Raw genomic sequence first — 21,393 nt, forward strand, 5'->3', positions numbered from 1 at the left:
GACTTCCTCTGCTAAATCATCTTCGTCTCCAGAGATATAATTCATAGCTCCTGTAAGTCTGTGTTGCCCGGTTGCACATTAACCTAGCACTTTTACAGCCTATTTATATATTTGTTTTTGTTTTGTTTTTGTTTTTTTCCTTCCTGTAGCATGCAAGGATTTACTGACCGCTGCTCGTGATGGAAAGCTAAACACATTTGTACAGATCTCGGTGGCACGTCCAACAGAGCATAATTTAACCAGATATGCCAACACAGAAATAGTAGAGGTGAGCATGCTTTTCTTTTTTTCCTGCATTATCTCCATATGCCGCTCAGGCAGGTTTCAACACATTTGCACAGGGTGACTCTATTTGGAACTATGTTGGGGATTTCTGCCAGCAAGTAGCATGTATATTCATGACTAGCATATTTCCCTGTTACACAGTAGCAGCTGTTGGTTCATTCCATGACTGACTGCAGGAATATTCAAGCTTACGGAATCCAGGACGACAAAGATTTGACCTTTTTTTTAATTTCTCAGAATGTGTTTTCGGTTAAAGGCAAGGGTACGTACATGTCTGGAGTATGCTAGGGATATGGCACATTGCTGTCCTTATGGTAAACTAGGAAAGGGGAGGGAAAGAGGAAACAGCAGTGGCAGCCAGGAAGGGCATTGTTTACATTAGTCCTGGCACCTCCTGTAAGTTTCGAAAAACTGTAGCCCAGGATACATGCCGTGTAAACCAGTTTGCTTTGCTGTAGAATTACTTTGCGAGACACATTTGCAGTTCCTGAGGCATGGAGCCTGGGATGAATCGGTCCAGCGTGCTTCCTATAGACGCAGATTTCCAGATGACTGCTTATCTGGTTGGCAGCATCTGAACCTTTAGCTATTCTGCAAGTGAATGCTTTAAACAGCCTGTTACAGATCTCAGTGCTTTAGCTCTTACTGTCTGGAGTGTTCTGCAAGCAAAAAAATTAGACCTTTATTTTCTACTTGAAGAATGACCCAGATTTCTTTTCCCTCTAACCTCTTCAGTACCAATAACATTTGGACGCTGCAGTGATTTTATAACCCTTTATAAGCATCCGAAGAAGGTTTTTGCAATGCTTCAAACTGTGTCCCTCCAGCTGTTGCAAAACTACAACTCCCAGCATGCCCGGACAGCCAACGGCTGTCCGGGCATGCTGAGAATTGTAGTTTGGCAACAGCTGGACGGCCACAGTTTGAAGACCACTGCTCTTGACTCTGCTTGCTCCTTTTTAGTCCTGTTTGTGCTGCTTTTTGTGCATTTAAAGGGGTTATCCAGGAAAAAACTTATATATATATATATATATATATATATATATATATATATATATATATATATATATATAAAACTGGCTCCAGAAAGTCAAACAGATTTGTAAATGACTTCTATTAAAAAATCTTAATCCTTTCAGTACTTATGAGCTTCTGAAGTTAAGGTTGTTCTTTTTTGTCTAAGTGCTCTCTGATGACACGTGTCTCGGGAACCGCCCAGTTTAGAAGAGGCTTGCTCTGGGAATTGCTTCTAAACTGGGCGGTTCCCGAGACACGTGTCATCAGAGTGCACTTAGACAGAAAAGAACAACCTTAACTTCAGAAGCTCATAAGTGCTGACAGGATTAAGATTTTTTAATAGAAGTCATTTACAAATCTGGAGCTAGTTGGTATATAAAAAAAAAGGTTTTTCCTGGAAAACCCCTTTAATGTGATCTACTGGATATGGCTTGTTGTTGATGGAACCAGTCTACTATTGAAGTTCATGTTTTTTCTGTAGCAGGTCTAAATGTTTAGAATCAATTCATCAATCTGTTACATGCACTGATCCCAGAAATGCCATATTCAGACACTGATAGGGAGAAAAGGAAAAGCTATAAAATCTATGTGAAGTCTGTGGTGGCACTCATGCGAGAAATCACATCCTGACTTAAAACCAGCGAGATTCACAAATAAGCAGTGGGAGTTGACAGGTCTGCTAAACCAGGCTAATGGCTGTACTCAGGATGCTTCCCATCACTTCACTGGCATTAGCTGTAATGTAGCAGAACAATCCTGGGTATAAAGACTTTCTTGTTCTACTCCATTTCCTGACTGCTTGCCCTGTGGATGTCTATGTGGGGAACTGTATGGGTAAAAATATGCAGCTTTGAGAAATACTCTTTTATAAGGTGCATTTGCTAGGATACTTGCCAATATACTAGCTATAGTTCATTATTTATTGCATGTATTTTGGTAAAGATATATTTGTCTCTCCTTACTGAATTTATTGTCCTTTTAAATAGGCGCTGTCAGAATCAAACCTTTTTAAATGTTGTATATCTTGGAAAAAAATTAAAGGGGTATTCCAGGATTTTTTTTATTTGACTATGCTACAGGGGCTGTAAAGTTAGTGTAGTTCATAATTGTCTGCAGGAGTGTGGAAATTTAAAAAAAAACTACTTGTCCAAGGGACTAAAGCGGAACACAATCTACTTGTCCCTAAAGATATTCTACTTGTCCTGGTTGATGAAATAATTTCGACCAAAATAGTCTGATCCCCCCCACTAGACCACCAGGGATGGATATAAGATCCTTTAGACCCTGCCGACAGCGGTGATCTAATGGTTAATAGGCGATCGCAGTATGCCAGGCTATTAGCGGAGGGAGAGCTGTATTTCCTCTTACACCCGAGACAAGCCCAGAAAAGTCTACATGTAACTTTTTGATCACCTTATAAATTTCTCATATGAAGTGACCAAAAATGGGCAATTCTGGACAATTATTTACATTTACACCGTTCACCGTACGGTTTAATTAACATTATATTTTAATAGTCTGGACATTTCCACATGTAGAGATATCACTTATGTTTATTTTTGTACATTATTTTTATTGAAAGAAAATTGGAAACTTATTAGGAAAGGGGCTTATTCACATGTATACGCACTTTTTAAAATATTTCAATCACTTTTTTCAGTCTCAATAGGGACTTATGTGTTACTGGGGGGGGGGGGGTTCTGCTTATCCAGTTTATGTGCTGCATTTTGTGTCAGAAAATGCTGGAAGTTGCATTTAGTTACTAGATAACTACAACTCCCAGCATGCCCTGATACAGCCTATGGTTGTGTGCGTGTTGCAGCATGTTGCACTGTATAGTACAGTTAAGGTTATTGTGTAACATGCTGGGAGTTGTAGTTTTGGTTTGTGTCAGCTGCAGAGCCATAGTCTGTGTCAGGGAATACTGGGAATTACAGTTAGTAACTACAACACCCAGCATGCCCTGATGCAGCCTATAGCTCTGCAGCTGACCCGAACCAAAACTACAACTCCCAGCATGTTGCACTTTATAGTTCTACAGTTTAGGTTATGGTCCAACATGCTGGGAGTTGTAGTTTTGGTTCGGGCGTGTTTGTGTGCATCCGTGGGGCTCTTGGTTGGCGGGTGAGTATGAAGGGGGGATTCTGGGGGTGCAATTTAGTGCGGGAGCCACTAAAAATAAATAAAATTAGATGGCACAACTGCCCTAATGCCCGTCCGCTCCTATACAAAACATTTATGCATACACATATCATACATGCACCAGCCACTGCCCCCATATCATACATACACACCCCCGCCACTGCCCCCCCCTCACACATTATACATTACATACACACATACTCACACCATACATATACACCATACATATACACATATCATACATGCACCAGCCACTGCCCCCATATCATACATACACACACACACATCCGCCACTGCCCCCCCCCATCATACATTACATACACATACACTCACACCATACATATACACCATACATATACACATATCATACATGCACCAGCCACTGCCCCCCCATATCATACATACACACACACACCCGCCACTGCCCCCCCCATCATACATTACATACACATACACTCACACCATACATATACACCATACATATACACATATCATACATGCACCAGCTACTGCCCCCCCATATCATACATACACACACACACACACACACACGCCACTGCCCCCCCCATCATACATTACATACACATACACTCACACCATACATATACACCATACATATGCACACATCATACATACACCCACCGCTGCCCCCCCCCATCATACATTACATACACACATACACTCACACCATACATATGCACACATCATACATACACCTGCCGCTGCCCCCCCCACATCGTACATACACACACACACCCGCCACTGCCCCCCCACATCATACATTACATACACTCACACCATACATATACACCATACATATGCACACATCATACATACACCTGCCGCTGCCCACCCCACATCATACATTACATACACACATCACACTTAGACATTATACACACATCATACATTACATACATACACATCACACACAGACATTATACACACATACACTGACACCATACATATCCACCAGTGTTTCCCAACCAGGGTGCCTCCAGCTGTTGCAAAACTACAACTCCCAGCATGCCCAGGGCATGCTGGGAGTTGTAGTTTTGCAACAGCTGGAGGCACCCTGGTTGGGAAACACTGATATACACCATACATATGCACACATCATACATACACCTGCCGCTTCCCCCCCCATCATACATTACATACACACATCACACATACACTCACACCATACATATACAACCACCCTTCCTGTCACCTGTATTCTCGGCCTCCTCACCTGAGCCGCCATGAGTGGACATCAGAGCTGTAGTCCCGGCCGGTGTGAGGTGAGATTTCCGTCCTCCCCCTCCCCTCCCCCTGCTCTGTGTTTTCCTCGTGCAAACATGCAACCTCCCCGTGGTGGATTAGGTCCTGTCTAGACAGAGCCGGGGAGGGGGAGGGGGAGGGGGAGCTGTGTGCGGGGGATGGAGCTGTGTGCGGGGGATGGAGCTGTGCACGGAGCTGTCTACATCCTCTCTCTCCCACTGCTGTGTCTTCTGCGCTCCGTCCATCCTCCGGGAGGGGAGATAAGGGGTCTCTGCAGTCAGCTGGAGGCCGCCGCCCCCTCCATACACTCTGAGCTCCGGTGTGAGGTGGAGACTTCCATCCGCTCCTGCGCCTCACACCGACATTAAAGAAAAATAAGGGGGAAGTCGGTCTGTCCCTGCCCGATACAGGGCTAAATCTATAAACAATTCACCTGCCCGGCGCCCAAAACTACTTGTCCCGGGCGTCGGGCTATAGGATTTCCACATCCCTGGTCTGTATCTGTGTGTGACGGTTTTCTCACAATTCTTATGTGATTTTCACACTAATATTTATTTTTAACAGCATACAAAATGACTGTTGTCTCAGATTTTTCCCAGCTTGCAATGCGGCCGAGACCTGACTCACTAGTCAGCTGATGACAGGGAGCCTGTCTGCTTCAATGGGTGGAGGGATCGCTTGGTGGGAGAGAGATCAATCTGCAACTAATGCAACAGCTGTAGGCACCCTGATTGAAAACCACAGGTCTTTTGTTTCAATGGGTGGGGTGGCTGATGTGTGGGAGGGAGGAAAATGGAATTGTGGGATTTGTAGTAAAAAAAAATAAAATAAAAAAAAGAAAGGTCAAACAGGAAATACAAGTTCACAAAAAGCTAGTCACAGTGTTATGGCAATCTCACAACATAGCCATTTAGCCCCAAGACAAGCGCAGATCCTTCCTAAGCATGTCCATTACTGTCTGCCAGGTACGTACTAAAATCACTTTATGGTGGATAACCCCTTTAACCCTTCTAATATAGTTCATAAAAAGTGTATCTCCATTTTATAGAAATCATAGTTATATAAATGCCACTAGCGGCCCCCATACCATCCAGAATATGATCCTGTCCAGCTGCAGCATCATCTTTGTCCCAGCTGAAGCATAGGCTGGGGCAAAGTCCAGTAAGTGGGGATGCAACTAGCACTCCTCTGTGCTCACTCATGTACTGTTCATTAGACTCTTCTCTGAAAACAGAGAGGAGGGGGTTACAGAGCAGCCAGTAGTGATTGAATGAGGAGACCCAGCACAGCAGACTCAGGGAGGAAGTGAATGCTTAGTGAGTGAGAGCGGCTCAGTGCTTGCCTCAGACAGGCAGCCTTCCTGAGCAGTGGATTTCAGAATTTGTGAGCAGCAGAACAGAGGGATTTGTGAGCCAGATACAGAAGCTATACACATAGAAAAAGACATCTGCATGATCTAGTGAGTAGCACATATAAACATATTTTCTTTCTGTGATATGACATGTACGCTTTAATTATAGTACACCCATGTAATTAATCACATGGAATAATTAGGAGTTTACTCTGATCATTATGAACAAACATGTTATTGCATTTCTTATACCATATCCAGAAAGCTTACAGTCTAATATTAACAGAATTATTTGCCAGATGTTGTAGAACTGAGCATGCCACAGCAGGAAAGTCTAGGTTGATGACCTATAATATTATACGTTAAAAAGTTATTATAATATATCGATATTGCAGCCGTAAAGAGATAAACAACATGCTCAGCTCTGCTACATCTGCCAATTATGAAAAAAAAAAAATAACAACACACTATTGAATTTTTAAGTTCTAATATTGAAAGTAACACATTTGCTTCCTGTTGAAAAATAGAGTCCTAACAAGTAACATTTACATGTAAATTTTATTGCTCTTTATTTGATACTGTCTATTTTATTATGGAGTTTTTGTAAGCAACAAAGTGGAGTCTAGATTGTTCCAGTACAGACTATATCATAAATAGATCTGTAAACAGTATTTTTGTAGCAGCTATATTGACATGGCAAACTCCGACAAAGCCAAAGTAAAGTGTCCCCACTTTACATTTATTTATTCTTCCTTTATACTTATTATGATTCAAAAACATTTTGAGCTTTATTTTCTCTCTAGACTTGTACACAGCTTACATTATTCTCCCCTGCAAACTGCCCTGTATTTGCTCTCCTCTCTATCTACAGTGTGAGTGGCCCTCCAAGGACTCTCTAGAACCTGTCTACAATCTGATGGTTTCTGTGTAATTCACACCCTTCTCTAACACTGGTAGATCAGAAAGTCCATAAGGCAGATTTTTCTCTGTGTAGCAGCTAAATGGTGGGAAATTTTTATTGAAGGCTATCAAGAAAATGTCTTTATTTTGCATTCAGGAAATAAGGGAGCAATAAAAGAAAGCTGTGCAGAGGTGTCCATAATCTATAAATTGTGTCCCTTTTAAGATTCCAATATGCTATAGTAGAAGTAGATGTGTATACTGACGTGCACATATTTGGTGGGAACTTTTTCTATGAAGAACATCCTCCAATAGTTGTACGCAGATTCCAGCATGTTCACCTGTGGTGCACCATGGGGGTGCGATGTGAGGTGTATGGGGCAGATGTTGTAGCCCAGGGGCAGATGGTGTTAACCCCTAAATGTTTGTGACGTCAGGGCGGGGTTTTAACCGAGAACCACCCGAACGGTAGCACCGCCAGTTCTAGTTAGGCAGGGCAAATAAGAGTCCAAGGCCAAGTCAGGGTTAATGGTAGCTTTACTGAGGTAGACAGATGGTACAGCCTTTACAGCTAGGCCAGGATCCCAGAAAGGAGACCAGTAACACAGGGGACCTCGCAGCTTGCTGGGACATGCAGTGACTTTAAAACAGACTTTAGGACAGCCAGGCTGACTATAATAGACTTGACTTGACTGAAGATAGTGACAGCAGACAGAGATGACTTGACTTACTGACTTGTGGCTGTAATTTAGGCTTGAGGCCTCCAGATGTGCTGGACACTGGCTCTGAGACGTCTGGAATGGACTTGACCTCAGCAGAAAGTGTGGTGGAAGAGCCAAAAGAGAGAGACAGTAGTGCCTCCCCCTCTTATAAAGGGGGGCTGAGCAAGGAGCCCATAGGCTAGCTGTGGGTCATCTGGTCACCTGGTGCTCTCTGGGTAACAAAACATGTGACCTTAACATGTGACAACCATTATCATGTGACTATATCAAAGGTCCTTTACATTCAATGTACAACTAATTACATTATGGGGATACACTGCACGTGAGCCCTGGGGACGTGCAGGGACTCAAGCTGATAGAACAGTGGGATGTATATCCCGAACTGGGACCTCACAAACCCCCCTACTTAATTTAAGTCACCTCAACGTCCGTCCTGGAAAGCTTTGAGGGGCGAAATGGCCGTGGGGCCACATGCAGTCCTGGAGCATTGTATCCAACTTCCATTTCAAGGCTGTTTTTGTCGACAATAACTGATAACACAATAGAGTCTCTGTATCAATGTCCAAACATGCTCTGGTAGACTTGTATAACGGAGAATAAGGTTTACTGGAGAACAAGGATTATGTATAATAATGCCAATGTACCTATGACTACAGTATATCATAAAATTAGACTATGGCTATGGATACTATGACATTTGACTATGCATTCTGTGACACTTGACTATGCACAACAATACTTTATACATTATTAAGACATAACACTGATGGATTGGGTTGTCAGAGGCTCTCTGCCTAATGCCTTGGCTACTTGGGTCCCTTGGCATTACACACTTCTCCCCAGAACATTAATTATTTATATGATAGACATTTGACATGCTTATATGGGTAACAGGAATACCTTCTGGCCAGCAAAGTATCCTGAGCTCAAGGACATAAGAAATATCACATTTGACATTTTAGACATATTAAACATTTTTATGGACTGTGTGGTTGTGAGTGTTACAGTCCTACTGTACATGAAATATGTGTACATGACTTTGTGCACTTTATGTGTACTTATGAGTAGTACACGACTTTACTGTTGACTGTACACGGTCTGTACATGTTGGTGATGGGGTGAAATGTTGCTTCTCCTGATTAGTTCAGGACAACCCCTACAAGAAAACTACCAGACATCAGAAACATGGTATACTATGACTTTTTGGTGTACAACAAATTATATACATTTTTATTATAGTATAAAAATTATAGTGCAGGACCGAAAATATTTCCCTTATGCATAACTGTGAGCAAAATTTATGGCTATGGCATATTTACACAAATGTCCATGTATCGCTTAGTAGTCCAGATACGCTATAGATATTCAGGTTCCTGAGAATCACTGCCAAAGCCGGGCACAAAACTTTCTTGACAAATTCATCAGGCATTGTGCTTAAACGTTGCTGTAGAAACCTGTAACAACAAAAATTGCACTTGCACACAGAAGTCAGTTAGTCATACGACCAAGTCTGGGGAAGTTACTGTACACAATTAGAACATTTTTCACATAGGTACTCTTTCACTCCAACCTCGTCGTTCAAACTGCTTTCTAGGCTGTGACATATACCTAGGACCACGAGACTGGGCCCCCTCCATGGAGTTGACATGTGTGTTCCATGAGACATGGGACAAACGGGATTCAGTGATGGTCGGACTCACAGTGACCACCACTTTTACAGCAGCAGCTTATGCCAGTGGGCGATGAACTGTTGGTGCTGGTTGGTCCGGCCAAACCTCCGCATGAGTTGGAGTAGGCCGAGGCACTTTGGTTGGTACCTGCTGGTAAGGCCAAACCTCCTCGACAGCAGGAGTAGGCCTGGGTACATCTGTTGACGCCTGTGGACCCAGCCACAGCCCTATGGCTGCAAGAGTGGTCCAGGTCGGGTTTTCAGGAGAATTTTATTTTTAGTTTTTCAGCATCTTAATTTTTCTTACATAGGCATTGTGGAGAGAATAAATAGATTGTTGGGCCTTTTCAATGTCTTGGCCTATGCTGCATGCTGCCTTGTATCAGTTTGTTAACAACTTCCTTCAAGTCTCTTGTTTGCACCTTTTTGGTCACAATTTCCATCATCATGGTGCGGATCTGCCAGACTTGTTGATGCTGGGCATAATATGTCTTTTTGGTCTGATTGTTGCGCTTCTTTGTGAATCCAATGCAGAAGAGATGAAGAAGGTAGCCATCAGTAGTCTCTACATCCACATGAGCTTTAATCTTGCTCCACCGTTTTTTTTCTTATGGCCCCCCAGCAACAAGGGGTAGACCTTTCAGGTTCCACTTCGGGCTAGACACAGTGACATGATCCCCACACTCATAGGCGGGACACTGGCTTTGGCGGGAACCTTTAGCGTGCTTCTCGACCAACTGGTTGACCATTTCAGGTACAACGGCAGACATTTTGGAGTGTAACATGGCTTCATTTCTGATTTTGCACATTGTTACGATAACTGTCACAGACTTTTCCACAATAAACAGCACAGTTTTCTTCATCTCCCCCTCTACTTTATCAGCGCCACGGTAAAAACACATCACAATAACAAAGTCCCGTACGCTTTTATGGCGCAAACTTTTTCGCATCGGCATGCGATTTGTCTCAGACACAATTCAGGCTCAGACTGGGGGGGGGGGACTTGTGGCTTCATGGCTAAGGTACACACCCATATCCTGTTTGTGACAAAAAAGTTTGTGGTGCGCCACGGGGGTGCGATGTGAGGTGTATGGGGCAGATGTTGTATCCCAGGGGCAGATGGTGTTAAACCCTAATTGTTTGGGACGCCAGGGCGTGGTTTTAACCGAGAACCACCCAAACGGTAGCACTGCTAGTTCTTGTTAGGCAGGGCAAATAAGAGTCCAAGGCCAGGGTCAGGTTAAACTGTAGCTTTACTGAGGTAGACAGATAGTACAGTCTTTACAGCTAGGCCAGGATCCCAGAGAGATTACCAGTAACACAGGAAACCTTGCAGTTTGCTAAGACTCGCAGTGACTTTGACAGACTTTAGGACAGACACGCTTGACTTGACTGAAGATAGTGACAGCAGACATAGATGACTTGACTTAATGACTTGTGGCTGTAATTTAGGTTGAGGCCTCCAGATGTGCTGGACACTGGCTCTGAGACATCTGGACTGGACTTGACCTCAGCAGAAAGTGTGGTGGAAGAGCCAAAAGATAGAGATTGTAGTACCTCCCCCTCTTATAAAAGAGGGCTGAGCAGGGAGCCCATTGGCTAGCTGCGGTTCATCTGGTCACCTGGTGCTCTCTGGGTAACAAAACATGTGACCTTAACATGTGACAACCATTATCATGTGACTGATAACCATGGGACCATAACAAAGGTCCTTTACATTCAATGTACAGTGGTCCCTCAACATACGATGGTAATTCGTTCCAAAAGAACCATCGTTAGTTGAAACCATCGTATGTTGAGGGATCCGTGCAATGAAAAGTATAGGAAGTTATACTCACATGTCCCCGCTGCTCCGAACCATCATCACTGCCCTGAATCTCGCCCTCCATTGCTGTCGCCGCTTCCCTGAAGTGTCCCCGCTGCTCCGGACCGTCTCTGCTGCCTGGGATCAAAGCTCTTCATCGGCATCATCACCTCACTGCGCACGCCGCTCCTATTGGATGATGGGACGGCGTGCGCGGTGATGTGGTGACGATGAAGGAGAGCGACGGCGATGCAGGGGATCCTGAAGAGAACGGTCAAGAGCGCCGGGGATAAGTGAGTGATCATCACCAGACCACACTGGACACCTTAAACGGTTATCCGGCGGCAGCTGAGGCAGTCTGCGCTGCTGGATAGCCGTTTATGCAATGGCCCCAACATACAAAAGCATTGTATGTTGATGCTGCCTTCAACATGCGATGGCCTCTGAGAGGCCATCGTATGTTGAAATTATCGCATGTCGTGGCCATCGTAGGTCGGGGGGGGGGGGTCACTGTACAACTAATTGCATTATTGGGGTACACTGCAGGTGAGCCCTGGGGACATGCAGGGACTCAAGCTGATAGGACTGTGGGATGCATATCCCGTACCAGGACATCACACACTTTTTAACCTCAGCATTGGGATAGTGAAAAAGAAAATTAGGACCAAACTGACCTCTGTATGACCAGCTGTAGTCAAATGGATTTTCATCTGAAATGAAGTGGCAGCTGTAAAGCTGCTGTGCTTCTACGGAGCTATGTTTATTCCACACATGTTGAGTACAGTACCATACTACTTAAAGTAGCTTTAGTAGATGATTATCTTACTGCTGTCCAACCAATTGTTCACACGTCAGTCAGATCCATATCCTTTCAGGAAATGCTAATATTGAGAATACCATAAATGCTTACACTGCTTGTCCAGTTATTGTAGGGCTGGTCTGCTTTATTAACTGTTCAGCATTTGTATCATCACTTCACTTACATCAATCTGCCAGACACTAAAAAGAACGTGCCATTGCAAGGGTGCCTTGTGTCTGTACTAATGCTGCCATTTACGTGTGTTCTATTCTTATGACAAAACAATAAAGCCATATGAAATATCGGCTGATACTGGAAAAGCCTTTGAGTAAATGCTGCAAAGCTTCTTTGCTCCTTTTCTGCTACCAGTAAAGTGCTGGTCCAGCACTGAGCTGAATCATTTAGACAGACTGGTAACTATAGATACATTGCCAAAGGCTACAACCTTTTACACTCCACTGTATGGCCGTGTGCCCCTCGCAACTGATCTTGCTTATCTTCAGGTCAAAGCTCAACTGAGGGCAATGAAGGGGCAAAGCAGATTAGCAAAACCCACATGGCAGACCTCACAATCTTTTCTTATAGTAATAATTTCATGTTGGTGAAACCCTTTTAATGATTTATTCAAAACCTACAGTAGCTATAGTTACTATAAATGAAGCTTTTATATGCATGTGCTCTTATATGTACCTGGGGACTCTCTGTAATTTACAGTGATCCCTCGACATACGGTGATAATTTATTCCAAATGAACCATCGTTACTTGAATCCATCGTATGTTGAGGGACCTGTGCAATAATAATATAGAAAGTTATACTTGCGTGTCCCCGCCACTCCGGACCATAACCGCTGCCCTGGATCATCACTCTCCATCGCCGTCATCACATCCCCGGGGTGTCTCCGCCGCTTCAGACCTTCACCGCTGCCCTGGATCGTTGCTCTCCATCGCTGTCATCACGTCGCTGTGCACACCGCTCCTATTGGATGACGGGACAGCGTGCACGGCGACGGGATGACGACGAAGGAGAGCGACGGCCATGTAGCGGAGCATGAAGAGGACAGTCCGGAACATCGGGGACAGGTGAGTGACACTCATCGGAGCACATGGGGCACATTAAATGGCTATCTGGTGGCAGCTGAAGCAGTCTGCGCTGCCGGATAGACGTTTATGCGATGGCCCTGACATATAAAAGCATTGTATGTTGATGCTGCCTTCAACATACAATGGCCTCTGAGAGGCCATCGTATGTTGTAATGATCGTATGTTGGGGCCATCGTAGGTCGGGGGATCACTGTAGTAGCCTGTCAGATCAGCACACAGAGCATCTAAAGAGGTATGTGAGTGTTTGAAAACTCATAGGGCCCTTGGGCAATAAAGGATCATGGTGCCCCTGTGTGCCCACCTATGTGTGAACCACACCTATATAAATGCCCCGCCCCCACATGAATCATATAATCATGCTGGCCTTTGCAGGGATTGAGTGCCTACAGCTCATAGGCTGCAAAACGGAAGTACCTGACAGCTCCTGCTCCACCATGATACTTCACCGCATCTGCGTCCACAGATGTAGTAAAGGAAAGCAGTCTGACCCGGGCCCTGTGGCACTGACGGGTGCCCGACCTGTCAGTCCACCCCTGACATTGGGGGGGATTTAGGTTTGGGGGGTATCACTAGTCACACTAAACACTCTTTTATGATTCAGACATTGGCTTACAGAGTAGGTACCTCTAATAGGTGTCACTTAAAGGGGTACTCCACTGTCCCAGTGTCCGGAACATTTTGTTCTGAACACTTGGAGCAGGCAGCGTGGGTCATTACATCACAGCCACACACTTCGTGACATCACACCACGCCCCCTCAATGCAAATCTATGCGAGGGGGCGTGGTGGCTGCCATGCGTCCTCCCATAGACTTGCATTGTGGGGGCATGGCGTAATGTCACAAGGGGCATGGCAATGACATCACTACCCCCGCCGGCCGCACCCAGCATTCTAAGTGAACTCTGAGTGCTGCACAGAGATTGCAGGGGTCCCAGCTGCGAGCCACCAGCGATCAGACATCTTATCCCCTATCCTTTGGATAGAGGATAAGATGTGTAGGGGCGGAGTACTCCTTTAATAGCTTTCTTCCCTCTATAGGACAGTTAATTTGTATATTTTACACTGCCTCATAGGTATTGAACTTATGCATAGTATGTATTGCAATGTTTGTGCATATTCAGTACTATTTGCTTGAGTAAAGTAACCCAGGGAAAGCATTTTAATCATAATTTTAGAATTTTACTGCATTTATCACAATTCTTCCAGGAGGACTTTATTTTTATTTTCCAGGAGGTTTTTATTCTCACAGGAAAATGCATCCTTCTACAAGGTGCTGTCTCATAAAGACATGTGGGTGTCTTAAAGGGGGACTCCCCAGTTTAGGATCTGTGTGTGTGAGCTTGAACATATATGTGTACCTGGCCATTCCATGATTACTCCTTGATTCCATGTTATGCAACATTTGCCCAGACCTATAGTTTATTTTATAGTAACTTTCCTGGCTTATTAGGAGAGTAGAGGCAGTGTAACTACTCGTGGAATCCATAGAGGTCTATATAAGATACTCATAAGAATTAGCATAGTATGGGTTGCCAACACCCAGGGAAAGACAGCTATTGTGCCTGCTAGACTAGCCTGGTGAATGTTAAGCAAGCAGCTATGTATTTATTGTAAGCATCACCACTGTACATGAGCAAAGAGTCCCTGCTCGAGTGTGTACATTCTGTGGTGCACTTTATGTCAGTAGTATTGCGCACAACGGAAACAGACTAGCTCACAACCAATCAGGTTGAAAGGCGTTACATCTATACTTGATTTGACAGTAAGACTATAGACATAATGGCTGCCAACATGAATTGACAGTAATACTAGACATGTAGCAGTGGCCAAAATGATGTTTCCATGGTGCACTATGCCCATAATAAACAAATATATGTACAGGATCCTTCACTGAGGGATCAGGATACAGGTGCAGCTAACAGAGGAATAAATAGGGGAGAGGGAGGAAGCAAAGGGAGCAGCTGCAGAGAGAGAGACAGATGTGTCCTTCTTTACCTTTCTTTATGGTTCAACATATCCCGAAATATGTGTCAAGATGAATAGCCTAGGAAAAAAACAATATTTCACAATACTCGAACAGGAGATGTACAGTATATGCTATATGTGTCTACAGGTGGCCCATCCCTAGTAGTTCTGATATTAACTGCAGACAGTTCAGGGATTTTCTAGCATGTTGAGATATTCTATTCGTTTGGTTTCTTCAAAAGTGGAGTTCTTAAATGGTACATGTAAATTTAATTCCTGCTTGTTCTTTAGATTGGGGTGGGGAGATACAGATTCACACTGGATTTATTTTAAAGAGACTAATGGTTGGAGGGTGAATATACTACAAAATCCAATAGACCACCAGAGGTGGTCCAAAATTACTCTAAGGTCCAAACCATCAACTAAAAGGACTTTATTAGTCAGGTCCACTTGAAATAATATCAATAACTGTGCGCTTAGTGTCAAAAATCATAAGATGAAAAACACACACATTTAAAAACATTGTGTGCAATTAACCATTTGTTTCCAAATGATAAGGGCTCTAAGGGCTCCTTTAAACATGGTCACTTAGCAGGGAGCATTTTAAATAGCTATACTCCTGATCCGCTTACATAGGCAAAAGCACACATCAATTTAAAACCAGTGAACTATGCCCCCCTCAACGTTTCACCACCTAAGTGGCTTTGTCAAGAGACATGTGAGCAGAGGATTCACACTGGGCTGAGGCAGCTGTGCAATGCCCAGCAAGGTCTATACGCAAGTCCATTTCTTCTTTATTGACTTGTGCACATGTGATGTCCCAGTACGGGATATAGTCCCATACAGTACTTAGGCCCTGTCAGGTTGAGTCCCTCTGTGTCCTAGGGGCTCTCCTGCAATGTCTCCCCCATTGTGTTATCTCTATATTAGGTGTATTAGGCATAAATGACCTTTAAAGACTTTGAGTTAGTCACATGTTTGTTATCCAGAGAGCACCAGCTAATCAGCTGACCTGCAGCTTGACCTATGCGCTCCTTGCACAGCTCCCCTTTATAAGGAAGGAGCTGCAATCTGTCTCTTTTGCTCCTGCTGCTGACTCCTGCTGAGATACATTAAAGACCAGATGTCTCAGAGCCAGTGTCCAGCACATCTGGAGGCCTCATGCCTACTGGCCACCTCTTTGGGTTTCTGGCCCAGCTGTAAAGACTATTACCATCTGTCCACCTCACTAAAGCTACCCTAAGCCCTAACCTGGTCTTGGACTATTATTACCCTGCCTAACCTAGGGATAGCGGTGCTACAGTTCGGGTGATTACCGAGAAAACCACGCCCTGGCGTCATGACCATTTCGGGGTTAAAACCATCTGCCCTTGGGCTACATCATCTGCCCCATACACCTCATCTTCACACCCTGTGGCGCACCACACACAGAACTCTATTGATTTTGTATGATTACTTTGGCAAGCCAACCTTCAAGTATAGACCTGCATCCTTCTACTATGGTCAGAAAAACAGGAAGGAGTTTAACTATACAGGTACCCTTTAACTAAATTAAAAAAAATGTGAGGGTATACTTTTGTATACATCTAACTGCAGCTTTGATAGTGGAAATAAATGAAGAAAAAAGATGCTACTCATAGGTTGCCATAGTAAAAAAAAAAAAAAAAAAAAGAATGTATCCGGTGTAATGTATTTTACTGTGAAGAAAAAGGAATGTATAGGGCCAAAGGACACATCCTAGAATATTCAAGACATACAGTAACAGTCAAAAGTTTGGACCCTCCATTTAATTCCATGTTTTTTCTTGTTTTATTATTTTTTTTTATTTCTATATTGTATATTTTATATTGAATACATGAAAACTTCACGAGGTAGTCACCTGGAATGGTTTCCCACAGAGTTGAAGGAGCTCCCAAAAGGGCTGAGCACTTTACTCCATGGTCCAACTTCTCCCAAACCATCTTATTTGGGTTTAGGTTAGGTACTTGTGGAGAACATGTCATCTGACGCAGTACTTATCACTCCATCCCTATTTTTTCAAATAGCCCTTAAATGGCCAAGAGCTGTGTTTGTGTTCATTGTGCTATTGAAATACAAATGATGGGATAGCATGATCCTGCTGATGAAGCCCTTCATAACCTGTTTTAACATCAAAGCACCCCTCCGTGCTTCACGGTGGCTATCGCACATGTAGACATCCATTGTTCACCTCTTTTGCATTTTACCATTGGAGCAAAAAATCTTAAATATTGACTCCTCAGACCAAAGTTAAGATTTTCACTGGTCTGTTGTCCATTCATTGTGTTTCTTGGCCCAAGCAGTTTTCTTCTACTTGTTTCTCAATAGTGGATTCCTTGCAGCAAGTCGAACACAAAGGCCTGATTCTCACAGTCTTCTTTGAACAGTTGATGTTGAGATGTGTTTGGAACTTGATCTCTCTGAAGTATTTATGTGGACTCTAATCTGAGGTGCTGGTAATGTTCAGATTCTGAAACTGTTAACTATGATGAGCTTTGTCCCTGGGGTGGTCCTCATGAGAGCTAGTTTCATAATAGCATTTAAGGGTTTTCATAACTGCACTTCAAAATTCTTGCAATTTTCGAGACATGACTGACTTTCATGTCTCAATTAATGATGGACTATCATTTCTTTTTACTCAGTTGAGTGATTCTTGCTAGAGATGAGCGAACTTGCAGTAAATTCGATTCATCACGAACTTTTCGGCTCGGCAGTTGATGATTTATCCTGCAAAAATTAGTTCAGCTTTCAGGTGCTCCCGTGGGCTGGAAAAGGTGGATACAGTCCTAGGAAAGAGTCTCCTAGGACTGTATCCACCTTTTCCAGCCCACAGGAGCACCTGAAAGCTGAACTAATTTATGCAGGATAAATCATCAACTGCCGAGCCGAGAAGTTTGTGACTAAACGAATTTACTGTAAGTTTGCTCATCTCTAGTTCTTGCCATAGTGTGGATTAGTACAGTAGTTAAATAGACACTGTATGGAGCTATGTACCAATCCTACTAATCCTACTTATGAACAACACAACTGATGGTCTCAAACAGTATGAAGGCAAGAAATGGTACAGATTTGCCCAGATTTATCAATCAGCCTGAAACCCTAATTGTCTGGTTTTTCCCATATCAACCAATAACAGCTTTGATTGGCTGCTATGGGAAAAACAAAACAATTAGGGTTTCGGGCGGGTTGATCAATTTGGGCCATTAACTCTTGTATTTACCTATTAATTGAAAGCCATTCCAGGTGACTACCTAATGAAGATGATTAAGAGAATGCCAAGAGTGTACAAAGCAAAAGGGTGCTGCATTGAAGAATGTGTTTTATAGTTTTATTTAGGAGGGGGGAAAAAAGAAAGCCACAGGAAAAAAAACTGTTGTATCCAAACTTTTGACTGGTACCGTATACCTTAATCTGTATAAAAAGAGATGTGAACAGAGCCTTGTACTGCTCAGTACTGCCATGTAATGTCATTCATACTGCTGTGTGAAAGATAAAGTAAAGCAGAACTCATTTCTCTTATTCAGTGTATGGATGGTATCATAGCAGCCAGTCTCCACCAATTTAAAAAAAAAAAAAAAATGACAATTAGATGGCGCCTGTGGATGGGTAATACATTTAATGGTCAGGAGTTTTGCTATTCTTCATGTACACACAACAGCTTATTCTGTGAAGTAACCTGAACTGACAGTATTTTATAATGTTTGAACATAAGCCTCGTGGCATCATATGGTCTATAGTCATTGACCGACAATTACCGTTTATGATGTAAAAGGACTCCTATTGCATACATTTACTTTTAAGATCCCCATTAGTTCTTTGGTAGACTTGCTCCAGGTTTGATCCTTACTAAATAGGCCTTCCTGTAATTTTCAATGCACACATTTCTATACAGCTCTGTGTAAAGCACAGTTTAGGTTACTCTCTGAAACCCAGAGAAGTCATTTGCTGACATTTTGTTAAAAATACCACCGCTGTTCAGGTGGATTAAACACCCTGATGGATACATTATTAGCTGTATTTTAAAACAGATGTTCTCATTGGATATTTAGGTCAACTGGGTGTTATAAAATCGAGTGAATGGATAAAAGGCAACTGTCAAGAACAAAGTCTAAATCTGTCCGTGAACCTGACAGCAAACAGGGTTTGTGGAAATAGATATCATTGTCAGCGGAATGTTTGACTGTGTGGATGTAATCCCCAAATGCTGCCCTCATTACAGCTGCCTTCATTGGTGTGGTTTAATCAGAATAGTTTCTGGCTGTTTGTACAAATTACAGCACACGTCCCTCCAGAAGAGACATAAAGCACTGTGACAGCTGGCCCTAAGGAAACTCTTTAAAAAACAGGCTGGCATAGGAAATAAACAGTTTATTACTGCACACTAGTAACACTTCTGATAGACAAAGACAGAGAGGCATTTACTTCTGTACTGAGCACCATTAGACTGCTGTGCCATCCAGAAGCATCACCGCCAACCCATGCCCAGCTCATATGCCAGGAGAGGCTGTCGACTTGAAGGGAGCAGAAATTGTTCTTTGAAATTAATCTTGTTTTTTGCCTTCACCCTCTTGTCTGCATGCTTGTCTGTCAGTTGCTTTCTATGCTGCCAGCAGCTGCCACCTCACTGAGCTCAGACTGTCTGCTTGTGCTATACAGGGAACAAGAGATCCACTGTTTCTGACTGGTGTGACGTTTCCCTCGGAGTATCCCATCTACGAAGAAACTAAAATAAAGCTCACGGTGTATGATGTCAAGGATAAGTCTCAAGAAACTGTGAGTATCCCACTGGCACTGTATTCATTCTCGCGTCTTGCCTGCCTCCATCCACCTCAGGGCTCTCTAGAATGACATTAAAGTTAGCAATGGACAGGGTAAGTGGACTGGATGTGCCATTTTCTACTTCCTCGGCTCCCTAATTACACTTTAAAGTGATAAGTGGATGTTTTCAAGCCTAGAAAATGCTGCTTTGGTCTATGCTCAAAGGCCACCGAGGCTGAGCACCAGCTCTTTAAACATGTATATTCTGCATTCATGTTTTATGAACCAAGCCCTTATCTTTTGCTATTGGTTTGACTGAAGATGCTTTTTCTTCAGCTTATCCTTGGGCTTAGCAGGATAGGGGTTAACTGCAGCCGTATTTAAAGCTCAATGGAGCAAGTCTCTTGCTTTTCTACAGCCTCAGAAAAGGAACAGATGGATTAAATTAAACACTGCAAATAACCTTACAAGAAATATGGCTTGTACAAATGGGCCTCTTCACGGCAATCTGGTAACCTGTTATATCAATGTTAGCAAAACATTAAGTAAGTACTCGACCCTCTGAAAACCTGTTTTAGATGGACACGTGTCTTTGGCTAGCAGTTTGGAAAGCTTTGTCTACCAGATTTCTTATCCTGTTTATAAGTGTTCTGTTATGTTGATATGTGTTCTGTTTCCTGGTTGCTTTTTTTTTTTTTTTTTTTTTTTTAGAAGAGAACAGGAATATGGCATTGCTGATTGATGTCTTCTGTGTTACATTGCTTGTACTGTTTAGACCATGGATGGTCACTTTAGGTCCTTCGCACATTATTCATTTATTATGTGTTCGTGTTATTTTGTGTGACTACAATTTTTTTCAGAATTTTTTTATAATATTTTAGACTTTTTGGGGGGAAGATTAAAAATGCATGTTTATTCCTATGAGGTTTTGTTCTGCCTGCTAATGTACATCGAAGAGATGCAGACATAAACAAAATAATAATAATAATAATTATATGATTTCCCAAACCAATTACCATGGAACTAAATGTAGAGAGAGAGAGAGAGAGAGAGAGAGTGAGAGCAGGAGAGATGATTGTTTATTCAGACTATCAAAGAATAGAATTAAAATTTAAACTTTTTTTTCTTTTCCGGACACTGAAAGAAAAGATGCTTGCTTAAAAAGTGATATTTGGAAATGTCCACTTGAGTTTTGTACTTGGTCAGTCTTCGTTGTAAATGTTTTTTGCATTTAATGAATGAATTTGATGTGAATCTACTCTGTTCTCACTTCTGTAGCACCATTGCTAGTGTTCATCCCAGGATAAGTTGATATAATGTGATAAATGATAAATTTTTCCTGTGTAAGGCTAGGTTTCCACACAGGCTTTTTCTGGTGTTTTTTGGAAAACTACTACTGCAGTTTTTAAGCCAAAGTCAGATGTGGATCCAGCAGGAAGGGGAAACATAAGTCCTTCCTTTTTATATTTCCCATTCCTCTTGAATACACTTTTTTGGCTTTGGCTGCAGAGACAGTTTTCCAAGAAATGCCAGAAATAAACCTGTGTGGAAACCTAGCCTTAGACTATGTTCACATGCCGGAATGTCTGCACGGAGAAT

General features: G+C 42.8%; 1 protein-coding gene across 5 annotated transcripts in view; it reads left to right on the plus strand.

Annotated features, from left to right (window-relative positions):
* INPP4B (inositol polyphosphate-4-phosphatase type II B) overlaps positions 1-21,393 on the plus strand; it is a 665,917-nt gene that overhangs the window by 153,755 nt on the left and 490,769 nt on the right. For 4 of the 5 annotated variants that reach the window (XM_056562903.1, XM_056562897.1, XM_056562898.1 and 1 more), the window contains 2 exons: positions 150-268; positions 19,693-19,809. In XM_056562903.1, the coding sequence (XP_056418878.1) occupies positions 150-268; positions 19,693-19,809 (236 nt within the window). The remainder of the gene's footprint in view (positions 1-149; positions 269-19,692; positions 19,810-21,393) is intronic. The other variant, XM_056562899.1, reaches the window with a different exon arrangement.

Source organism: Hyla sarda, chromosome 1, assembly GCF_029499605.1.
Source record: "Hyla sarda isolate aHylSar1 chromosome 1, aHylSar1.hap1, whole genome shotgun sequence".
Lineage (NCBI taxonomy): Eukaryota > Metazoa > Chordata > Amphibia > Anura > Hylidae > Hyla > Hyla sarda.